Raw genomic sequence first — 12060 nt, 5'->3', positions numbered from 1 at the left:
GAGGGAACCTTCAGACCAATCTTGGATCTAAAGATCTTAAACAAATTCCTCAGAGTTCCATCATTCAAAATGGAAACTATTCGAACCATTTTACCCATGATCCAAGAGGACTTAAAGGATGCCTACCTTCACATACCGATTCACAAAGATCATCATCGGTTCCTAAGGCTTGCCTTTCTAGACAGGCATTACCAATTTGTAGCTCTTCCCTTCGGGTTGGCCACAGCCCCGAGAATTTTTACAAAGGTTCTGGGCTCACTTCTGGCGGTTCTAAGACCGCGAGGCATAGCGGTGGCTCCTTATCTAGACGACATCCTGATACAGGCGTCAAACTTTCAAATTGCCAAGTCTCATACAGAGATAGTTCTGGCATTTCTGAGGTCGCATGGGTGGAAAGTGAACGTGGAAAAGAGTTCTCTATCCCCACTCACAAGAGTCCCCTTCCTAGGGACTCTTATAGATTCTGTAGAGATGAAAATTTACCTGACGGAGTCCAGGTTATCAAAACTTCTAAATGCTTGCCATGTCCTTCATTCCATTCCACGCCCGTCAGTGGCTCAGTGTATGGAAGTAATCGGCTTAATGGTAGCGGCAATGGACATAGTGCCATTTGCGCGCCTGCATCTCAGACCGCTGCAATTATGCATGCTAAGTCAGTGGAACGGGGATTACTCAGATTTGTCCCCTCTACTAAATCTGGATCAAGAGACCAGAGATTCTCTTCTCTGGTGGCTGTCTCGGGTCCATCTGTCCAAGGGTATGTCCTTTCGCAGGCCAGATTGGACGATTGTAACAACAGATGCCAGCCTTCTAGGTTGGGGTTCAGTCTGGAACTCCCTGAAGGCTCAGGGATCTTGGACTCAGGAGGAGAAACTCCTCCCAATAAATTTTCTGGAGTTAAGAGCAATATACAAGGCTCTTCTGGCTTGGCCTCAGTTAGCAACACTGAGGTTCATCAGATTTCAGTCGGACAACATCACGACTGTGGCTTACATCAACCATCAAGGGGGAACCAGGAGTTCCCTAGCGATGTTAGAAGTCTCAAAGATAATTCGCTGGGCAGAGTCTCACTCTTGCCACCTGTCAGCGATCCATATCCCAGGCGTAGAGAACTGGGAGGCGGATTTTCTAAGTCGTCAGACTTTTCATCCGGGGGAGTGGGAACTCCATCCGGAGGTGTTTGCTCAATTGATTCATCGTTGGGGCAAACCAGAGTTGGATCTCATGGCGTCTCGCCAGAACGCCAAGCTTCCTTGTTACGGATCCAGGTCCAGGGACCCAGAAGCGACGCTGATAGATGCTCTAGCAGCGCCTTGGTTCTTCAACCTGGCTTATGTGTTTCCACCGTTTCCTCTGCTCCCTCGACTGATTGCCAAGATCAAACAGGAGAGAGCATTGGTGATTCTGATAGCGCCTGCGTGGCCACGCAGGACCTGGTATGCAGACCTAGTGGACATGTCATACAAGGTCCTTTCAATCATCCAAATCTAATTTCTCTGAGACTGACTGCATGGAGATTGAACGCTTGATTCTATCAAAGCGTGGTTTCTCCGAGTCGGTCATTGATACCTTAATACAGGCACGAAAGCCTGTCACCAGGAAAATCTACCACAAGATATGGCGTAAATATCTTTATTGGTGTGAATCCAAGAATTACTCATGGAGTAAGGTTAGGATTCCTAGGATATTGTCCTTTCTCCAAGAGGGTTTGGACAAAGGATTATCAGCTAGTTCCTTAAAAGGACAGATTTCTGCTCTGTCTATTCTTTTGCACAAGCGTCTGGCAGAGGTTCCAGACGTTCAGGCATTTTGTCAGGCTTTGGTTAGAATTAAGCCTGTGTTCAAACCTGTTGCTCCCCCGTGGAGCTTAAACTTGGTTCTTAAAGTTCTTCAAGGAGTTCCGTTTGAAACCCTTCATTCCATTGATATTAAGCTTTTATCCTGGAAAGTTCTTTTTTTGATGGCTATTTCCTCGGCTCGGAGAGTCTCTGAGTTATCTGCCCTACAATGTGATTCTCCTTATCTGATTTTTCATGCGGATAAGGTAGTTCTGCGGACCAAACCTGGGTTTTTACCTAAGGTGGTTTCTAACAAGAATATCAATCAAGAGATTGTTGTTCCATCATTGTGTCCTAATCCTTCTTCAAAGAAGGAACGTCTTTTACATAATCTGGACGTAGTCCGTGCCTTGAAGTTTTACTTACAAGCTACTAAAGATTTTCGTCAAACATCTACTCTGTTTGTCGTTTACTCTGGACAAAGGAGAGGTCAAAAAGCTTCAGCAACCTCTCTTTCCTTTTGGCTTCGGAGCATAATACGCCTAGCCTATGAGACTGCTGGACAGCAGCCCCCTGAAAGGATTACAGCTCATTCTACTAGAGCTGTGGCTTCCACCTGGGCCTTTAAAAATGAGGCCTCTGTTGAACTGATTTGCAAGGCCGCGACTTGGTCTTCGCTTCACACTTTTTCCAAATTTTCCAAATTTGATACTTTTGCTTCTTCGGAGGCTGTTTTTGGGAGAAAGGTTCTTCAGGCAGTGGTTCCTTCGGCTTAATCCCTGCCTTGTCCCTCCCATCATCCGTGTACTTTAGCTTTGGTATTGGTATCCCACAAGTAATGGATGATCCGTGGACTGGATACACTTAACAAGAGAAAATATAATTTATGCTTACCTGATAAATTTATTTCTCTTGTAGTGTATCCAGTCCACGGCCCGCCCTGTCATTTTAAGGCAGGTCTAAATTTTAATTAAACTACAGTCACCACTGCACCCTATGGTTTCTCCTTTCTCTGTTTGTTTCGGTCGAATGACTGGATATGTCAGTTAGGGGAGGAGCTATATAGCAGCTCTGCTGTGGGTGATCCTCTTGCAACTTCCTGTTGGGAAGGAGAATATCCCACAAGTAATGGATGATCCGTGGACTGGATACACTACAAGAGAAATAAATTTATCAGGTAAGCATAAATTATGTTTTTTATATGCTCTTTAGCGCCCTCTAATGGGAGCTATGTATAAATTGATGTTGTGAACAGTTAAAATTTAGCTTGACAAAGGGGTTACTCCGGAAACGTTGCTCTGCTGTTTCTGTGTGTGTTTACAATAAAAACTCCTATTTTGCTGCCACATTTTGGATTCTTTGTATGTTTATTTTGGAGTTTTGTGGTACTCCTGTGGCGTGCATACAGTACCCTCCGTGCTAGACATTTTTTTGCTATTTTATATTGCATTGTGCAAACAAACAGAGTATAAGAACATAGAAGATACAAAGAGAAAGAATAGCAGCTACAGGTTGGAAAGGGGGGAATTGAAAACTTGGGGGTTAGGGCTGGGAGGAAATGTGACTGTGTCCACTATCTAAGTGCAAGAGTGCAGGCAGGAATACCACATTAGGTACTATTGTGACTGCCAACCGCCAAAAGGGCCAAATCTGTAGCTGTAATCAATTGTATCTAATAATTGCATTAAAATTTTCACGCACTCATTGGTCAATCACAACCAAGGGTTCAATATTTTTCTACATGTTTTAGGTGCCTATTCACTCTTTTTTAATTCAAGCCATCACAGTTAGCCATTTTCCATTATTTTTTGGTACTGAAAACTCATAATTGGCTAATGAAAAAAAAGTCATATATATAAGATGGGACAGTTTTGTTCAAGGTGGTCATAACTCAATTTCTCGATACTTTTCAACAGATTTTCAGCAACATTTTTCATTTATTGAATTTCAAAGCAAAGGGGGCTTCATAAAATGCCAAACTGGCCTTTCGACTTCTTAGCGAGTATCCCAAGAAATTTTCCAATGCAACATCCGTTTTGGATGAAGTTATGAAAGTATGGTCTAGATTCATTGATGCTTCTGTCATCGCTCTTGTATAGTCCTTTGCCAGTGGGCATTCCTGTAATGTACTGATTTTATTGTATTAATTGACTAAATACGTGATATCTCGCACAACAAACGAAAACCAATGAACAAATGCGAAACATCAAATTCTAGATTCTAGAAAACCCATTTGGCAAATGTGTTCTCATCATGACTGTATTTAGTCTACTGTAATGTTGATTTCCCCTTAATGTGTTTCCCATGACTCATTATACCAGCTGCAGAGTTTAAAATGTATGAAAAATTGCTCTTTAGGTATATTTTTGTAACTTTCTGCTAATTAAAACTACAACCCAATGAAAAGGACTGAACTTGTAGGGAGAGCAGACTTAATTAGCGTATTTGTCTAATTATTTAAACAAAGTCTTTCTTGTCTTATTTCTTACTGTTTACTCAAAAAATATACATAGAGAGAACAATGGAAAATTAAGATTTTAGTATCTCTCTGTCACACACTCGACTGGGAGCATGATTTCATCTAAACCTTCTAGTTTTTCTATAATAGGCAGGGTTGTAGACTCGACTTAACTCAAACTAATAATAAAAGAAGACTTGCGACTCGACTTAGACTTTGACAACAATGACTCGCGACTTGACTTTGACTCCAGCTCTCTGACTTGGTAAAGACTTGATACCTTATATATATATATATATATATATATATATATATATATATATATATATATATATATATATATATATATATATATATATATATATATATATATATATAAGTAAAAAAAGGGATATGATTTTCACAGCGCTAAACTATTATATATTGCATAAATTACAACATTGTTGTTAAATTGCTCTAAACATTCATATAGCTAAATAAATGCAAATTGATGTAGTATATGTCTTGTATATGTAGAAATCTCTATGGAAAGTAATACCTATAAATACACGTTTGTTATAAAATAAACAGTGCAATAAAAAACCATATGGTAAGTTGTGTTATAATTCTAGATGTATGTTGCCCGAGGATTTAGGCAGATATAGTGGAATCTCTCACTCTGTCTATACACATGAATATGAAAAAAATGAAGTTGAGCTCTGAATTATATAATGGTATCACAAGAATAAAGACTAGAGATAAAAACAACGAATGAAAAATAATAAAAAGCTATAGCAAAAGTCTTTCTTGTTTATGCAAAGTCCCACTTCTGAGTAGATAGAAACTGCTTCTTGTGTAGGGCTTGTATTAGCTACTTACAAAATAGATCCTCAATCTTATGAGGTAAGGGTAGAGTGTTTCAACCGAATATTCTCTCCCAACACAGTACTAGGTGTAGAAATATGCGTCTCTGGTTGATGACCCAACACTTCCACATGAATTTTCTCCTCATGTCATTCACATAAAAAGGTAGAAAAAATGGACATAGTGTAATCCTGTTGGGGTGCAATATAAGCCAGTGTGATGCACAAATATACTCACAAAGGAAACCTCAATTGATATGAGGTATCTGTGTTGTCAAGGATCCATTCCGTAGAGTAACGATGCACAGTCAGATGTCCATGTAGGGAAAGTTAGAACAAAACAAACATAGCGTGACTCTGTTAACACTGAAAGTCACTTTATTATGTAAAGTACGGTACTCACAAAGAGATCCTCAATATATACCGTACTTTACATAACAAAGTGACTTTTGTGAGTATATTTGTGCATCACACTGGCTTATATTTCGTTTTATGTCAGTGATCCACTATCCGGATGTCATCAATTGGGAAGTGGTCTATCTCAGTCGGCAGTCTTTTCATCCAGGGGAGTGGCCTCTCAATCAGAAGATTTTTGATCAGATAGATCAGAAGGAGTCTTCTAGAAATAAACCTTATGGTTTCTCATTTCACCTTCAAACTTCCCAGATACTGAGCCAGATCGAGGGATCTGAGAGCGGAATTGATAGATGTTCTAGTGTTTCCGTGGTCTTTTCACCTAGCTTACATATATACCTCTATATATATATATATATATATATATATATATATATATATATACCTCCATTTGTTTGTGTATCCTGAATTATCACTCAGATCAGATAAGATAAAGCCTCAGTCATTCTGATTGATCCAGCATGGCCCTGCAGGGCATGATATGCAGATCTAACTCAGGGGCTCGTAAGGCTGCTTAAAAAGGCCTGGTCATTAAGGTAAGATCATATTCTAAATTCATTGAGGCTCACTTAATCTTTTCTAGCTATTTGCCGATGGGCATTTCTGCAGTTAACATCTTTAGTTGTGCTTAATGACCCAATACATAAGTTATGTGACTGAATAGAACAACATTTGTCTTGATTTAAATAGGGATTGACCGTAATTATTCCGAAGTGTTTTAGGAGGGCGTTCTAGAGATATGGTTTGAATTTTTTTTATTTTCTTATTTAATTTTTGTTAAGGACAAAAAAGGAGATGTACAAAGCAAGTGTTACATCAAATATTCACATTAACTTCATACTTCATAACCATAAGAAGGCTTGATTACATTTGTCCTCATTTTTACCCTCGCGCTTACGTTTCAGTCCAGGCCACTCTTGGACCTGCACTGCAGTTATAACAGGGTTGTTTTAGATAAGTGGGAAATTAAAGATAATTAAACATAAGTAAAACAAAAAAAAGGAAAAATTGCACCCTGTTTGCTTATTAAACTTAGCTAGTGAGTAAAAATAATGATTGTACTCTCTCTTCTCTTTGAGAAAGCAGATGCAGTAGCCAGAATCAAATGCACAGCCATCTTACTAAAATAACTCTATGCCAACATACTAATATTTCTAAATAAACTGCTATAAACTTATATATAGTGACAACCAATCTTTGAAGATTACACTATTTCTTTTATACAATGCTATGTGGAGCTTGATGCTCAACAACCCACAAATCAAGACGTTCTAGAAATTTATCCCTAGGTTATATTGAGGTGTTATAGGTGTTTGGATATAAGAGCTCACTATTCATGCAAAATTCTTAAGGGTTCAGACAGCTTTCTATGCCCTTAGGGGTGTGTTGGTGCGTTATAGTCTTGGTGTCGTGGTCTATCCTCTATGTGGCTTCGGACGCCAGCCACAGGGCAGGGAGCAAGGTGAATATTTAACATCTGATTTATGTAAAGAGACTTTAGCTGTCAAAGCCGTATATGTGAGCCTGAAATATTGGTAGTTGCTATTAAGATATATATTCCTATACTAGGGATTTATTAACCAAATGCCTTTTGGGTTTAAACTTTTTTCACACAGATTACATGGTATATAACATCTCAATGAGTCCATTAATATTCTTTGAACTAAGGTTTGAGGTTTATAGTTCATTATAAGCACGTTTTTCATCCACTCTGTTTACTTGAGAATAGAACCAAGGCCCAGTGTCTGCAAAAAGAGATCTCCCTTCTGGGTCTGATGATATATTAAGAGTCCTTAATTTGCTTTCCGGATCAATGCTGTTTATTAGGAGGCATGGTGTGTCCAAGTCCGCAGCCGCACGGGAGTCCCCCCCCCCCAAGTTTCCAAAGCGGCCACACTGATTTAGAGTTTTGCTCTGTCAGTTGCCAGCGTGTCAGTCCGTCAGGCTCTGAGGGCAATGCTGTGAAAGAAGATGTGCCTCGCTTGCCGTCAGGGATAGATGCTGAGGTATCATGCGAGGTACTATTCAGGAGGTTGTGTGACACTTTTATCTGCGCCATTTTAGGGTATTTGGCAGTGCTTCCCCTCAACTCTGCTTTTGAAGTATAAGAGAGGCAGATTGCATAATAGTCTTCCTTTATATTGCGCTCGCTTTCTTTGGATATTGGTTTGATTATTGGTTTCGTGGTGGTGTTTTATGGCTTGTTCTCTCCGTCCTGCACAGTATCAGATAGGGAGTTCACTGTATTCTGTGATGCCACATCTGGTTTTCTCTCCTTCCAATTTTGCATGAGCGGTTCAGTAAATCTTGCAGGAGTGAGTTTGTCAATCAGGATTTGTATGTCTTGCTCTGAGGGCAGTTTATCTATCAGTGCTTGAAATATGGCTTCTATGTTTGTAAAGTGAAAGTCCAAGTTATCGGAGAGATTGTCGATCCACATGGTTGTAGGCAGGTTCAGTGTCGCAACTTTTGTATGTCGTGCTGATCGGCAGTTTATGACTGTATTTGTAGGTAGTACAAGCTTGAGAGAATCTATTATGCTATCTTAATTACTGGATGTGTTCCAGTTCTGGCTAGATACCCCAGTGACCCGAAGGGGGGGGGGGGTGCTACTTGTGTAGAGGCCGCCGCTACAGGCCTTAGTTCTCCATATCCGTCTACAGCAGTTTAGGCTGATAGAAGTATCTATGTACAGTGACAATTACGATTACGATGCCAGTCGTAATATTGATAGATGCTGTAGAGTTATAATGATAATCGGCGGATTAACACTTTTTCTCCTGGAGCTCTAGAGAGTTACCACCGGTCAGAGTCACTGCCTGGACACACCCCAAAATAGTTGGAATTTTTAACGTAAACCGCGACTAAGCATGCAAGATTTAGAAAGACACGGTTGTCTTGCTATCTCAAAGATGAAGAAGTTGTCTTGTTTTTTTGTTAACTATTTTCTAGTTCTCTTTTGTGAATATGTTAGACTGGACTATGTTAATGAGGATTATTTTTGTAATGTTTTTAACACATTTTGGTGAAGCAGTGGAAGTGATTCTATGAGGCTGCAAGTTAACATGTAAGATAGAAGCAGCACCATTGATATCAATGGTCCTCATCTTGCTACTCACAAAGGACATCTGACAAAGGACAAATATCTTTGAATTTCACGATTTTTCGAGTGATGAAGTTGGATCAAGTATTTTCATCAAGATATAGCAAGTTTTATTAAATCTAGGCAATATATTGTTGTGCTACTTACTGTGGGGTATTTATTTTATAGTACTCCATTTAATAAAGCTCAGCTTCCATATTATGAGGTTTTTACCTTGAGACATGGGCATCCAGGGGGGAATTGTGCTGTTTTATTTTTTGCTTGAGTGGCAGACCTATAGCAAAAGTGAGTGGAGCAGTTCCCTTACCCTCCAGCAGCAGGGCGCTCTCTCTCAGAAGTCCTCCCAGCTCTGCCCTCTGCTGCTGCAGTGCTATTAGCTTTACAGAGCTCTAGCAGCATTCCTCATGCAGACCCTCACTGCTGAAGGGCTGGTCCGGCTGTATCCTTCCCAGCAGGACCAGTTAGTATTGCATCACCTACTCCTTCTATGTACTTCTGCAGAGTGCAGGCTGTTATTTGTAGTTGCACATATTGTAAAATCTCTGAATAATATAATACATATTTTATTTCATATGTGTGTCTAAGTTGTATGAAATGTATTTATGCTGTAAGGACAAAGGTGCCATTGACAGTTTTTGCCTCCGTCTTTTCAGTTGCTGTGACCCTTTAGGGCTGATGTTCCCTCCTCTTTATTTTACCTCCCTAATTCCCCCCCCCTAGCAACTCTGGGCTACTGTGCAGGGTCTGCCAGACATTACAGATACAGCCTTGTCCAGAGAATAAACAAAACTTGGAAGCAGGTTAAGCAGCAAAGAGAGTAGTATACTAGAGTACATGAGACTGGACCTGTTTGCGCCATGCGGGTTACGATGTATTCTTTTACATTGTATGGTTTTCAAAAAGTCTTACTCTCCCTGCTCTGTTTGGCTCATTATACAAAAAAGTTAGTTTTTATGAACAGTTTTATTTTGTAATTTTACCAAAACCTATAATGAAAAAGTATTCACAGTCATGAAATTTAGATACAGTCTATCTATCTATCTATCTATCTATCTATCTATCTATCTATCTAATTCCATTATCTAAAAATGCATATTGTCCATCTATCTGCCTACCTACCTATCTATCTACCATTTTACTATCTATCCTATCTATCTATCTAATTTCATAAAGATGGAAAGATTTGATCCAAAAATGCACATTATATATATACACACACACATTCACATACAAACTCACTTTCTCTCTCAAAATAGAGTAGACAGTGCCACTGTATTATTATAATTTGCTATACAGGGAGAAAAAACCATGCAGTATACTATATATTAAATGGCCATTTGTTACAGCATGTCATTTTAATATTAGCAAACCTGCAGCTTTATGTTTTTATATATAGGTTAAAAAAAAGCTTGTCAGTTGCATGATATTATAGATCCTTTACCCAACTGCCACCTTCTGAGGAACTGGTTGGAAGATGTTGCTTTTTTCCCTGGGCTCAATCCCAGACATTTTTGGAGCTTAGAAACACCCCAAATTGTTACTCAGGATGGAACTGTATTTTATTTGCTTACTAGGTGTGGGTCTGTGTTGTAGAGACACGTTATTGGGGTCTCTGTGCCTCTTTACCACTCTGTTTACTAATGTCTTATCATAAAAAATATCTCAACGTGCTATTAAAGGGACATGAAACCCAAATGTTTTCTTTTGTGATTTAGAAAGAGCATGCAATTTTAAACAACTTTCTAATTTACTTCAGTTATCTAATTTGTTTCATTCTCTTGATATCCTTTGTTTAAAAGCATATCTAGATAGGTTCAGTAGCTGCTGATTGGTGGCTGCACATAGATGCCTTGTGTGATTGGCTCACCCATGTGCATTGCTATTTCTTCAATAAAGGATATCTAAAGGATGAAGCAAATTAGATCATAGACGTAAATTGGAATGTTGTTTAGAATTGGATTCTCTATCTGAATCATGAAATACAAATTTTGGGTTTAATGTCCCTAAGTCACTAAGTAAAATCTATTGTTCCTTCATTTGGTGATGGTCTGTGTTTTACTGTGATTTTTTTTCTTTTCTTATTTTTCAGGAAACTCTAATCTCCTTAAATGCTGTGCGCTCTGGAGAAGGCTTCTAGATCACTATAGCAAGAGACATGCCATAGTCCACTCAACCCGCATTGAAGTAGCCACATATAGAAGGACACGCGATCAGCCATAGAATCTACTACATTCCACAACTTCCCTACCTCTGCCTTAACTGTTCAAATATCAGCTCCTCAGGGAAGTGTCTTGTATTAGCTGCAGAACCTATGAAAAACTAAGTATTAGGTGCTCCAGTCATACATCTGTAAGGTGTAAATACTTTTTGTAACATCTTGTAATATGGATCAAGTGGCCTCTTAAAAATTGACATTTTTATCAATTAACTTTTTTCTAGATGATTTTAAATGACCATTAAAAAATAAATTCTAATGCAATAAGAAAATGCTGTAACATGTTTTTGTCATTGCATAGATGCTCATTGGCAGCTATGTGGTTACATTTAAATAAAATACATTTGGGACATACAAAAATATATTTATAAGTTAACATTAACAAGCATTTCAAATATTTAATAAAATGATTAATAATGAAATATGGATCAATACAGGGTAATATAAAATCATGATGTAGTAATATGTATTTAAAAAAATATGTGTTTATCATTAAAGGGACAGTCTACGTGAAAATGTTTCTTGTTTAAAAAGATAGATAATCCCTTTATTACCCATTCCCTAGTTTTGAATAACCAACACGTTTATATTAATATACTTTTCTCCAACATAGGTGTGTCCGGTCCACGGCGTCATCCTTACTTGTGGGATATTCTCTTCCCCAACAGGAAATGGCAAAGAGCCCAGCAAAGCTGGTCACATGATCCCTCCTAGGCTCCGCCTACCCCAGTCATTCTCTTTGCCGTTGTACAGGCAACATCTCCACGGAGATGGCTTCGAGTTTTTTAGTGTTTAACTGTAGTTTTTATTATTCAATCAAGAGTTTGTTATTTTGAAATAGTGCTGGTATGTACTATTTACTCAGAAACAGAAAAGAGATGAAGATTTCTGTTTGTATGAGGAAAATGATTTTAGCAACCGTCACTAAAATCCATGGCTGTTCCACACAGGACTGTTGAGAGCAATTAACTTCAGTTGGGGGAACAGTGAGCAGTCTCTTGCTGCTTGAGGTATGACACATTCTAACAAGACGATGTAATGCTGGAAGCTGTCATTTTCCCTCTGGGATCCGGTAAGCCATGTTTATTACGATTGTAAATAAGGGCTTCAAAAAGGGCTTATTAAGACTGTAGACTTTTTTTGGGCTAAATCGATTGATTATTAACACATATTTAGCCTTGAGGAATCATTTTATCTGGGTATTTTGATATAATAATATCGGCAGGCACTGTTGTAGACACCTTATTCTT

General features: G+C 38.7%; 1 protein-coding gene across 1 annotated transcript in view; it reads left to right on the top strand.

The window, feature by feature from the left end:
* The window catches only part of HELZ2 (helicase with zinc finger 2), a 463733-nt gene extending 452651 nt beyond the window's left edge, over nucleotides 1–11082 (top strand). Inside the window, exon 19 of the mRNA XM_053715946.1 lies at nucleotides 10685–11082. Coding sequence (XP_053571921.1) covers nucleotides 10685–10815 — 131 coding nt within the window. The 3' untranslated portion in view covers nucleotides 10816–11082. The remainder of the gene's footprint in view (nucleotides 1–10684) is intronic.
* Nucleotides 11083–12060: the final 978 nt, after the last annotated feature.

The sequence above is a fragment of the Bombina bombina genome, chromosome 1 (assembly GCF_027579735.1).
Source record: "Bombina bombina isolate aBomBom1 chromosome 1, aBomBom1.pri, whole genome shotgun sequence".
NCBI classification, from domain to species: domain Eukaryota; kingdom Metazoa; phylum Chordata; class Amphibia; order Anura; family Bombinatoridae; genus Bombina; species Bombina bombina.
The sequence above is the reverse complement of the archived record's forward strand: the minus strand, read 5'-3'. Positions and strand labels throughout refer to the sequence as shown.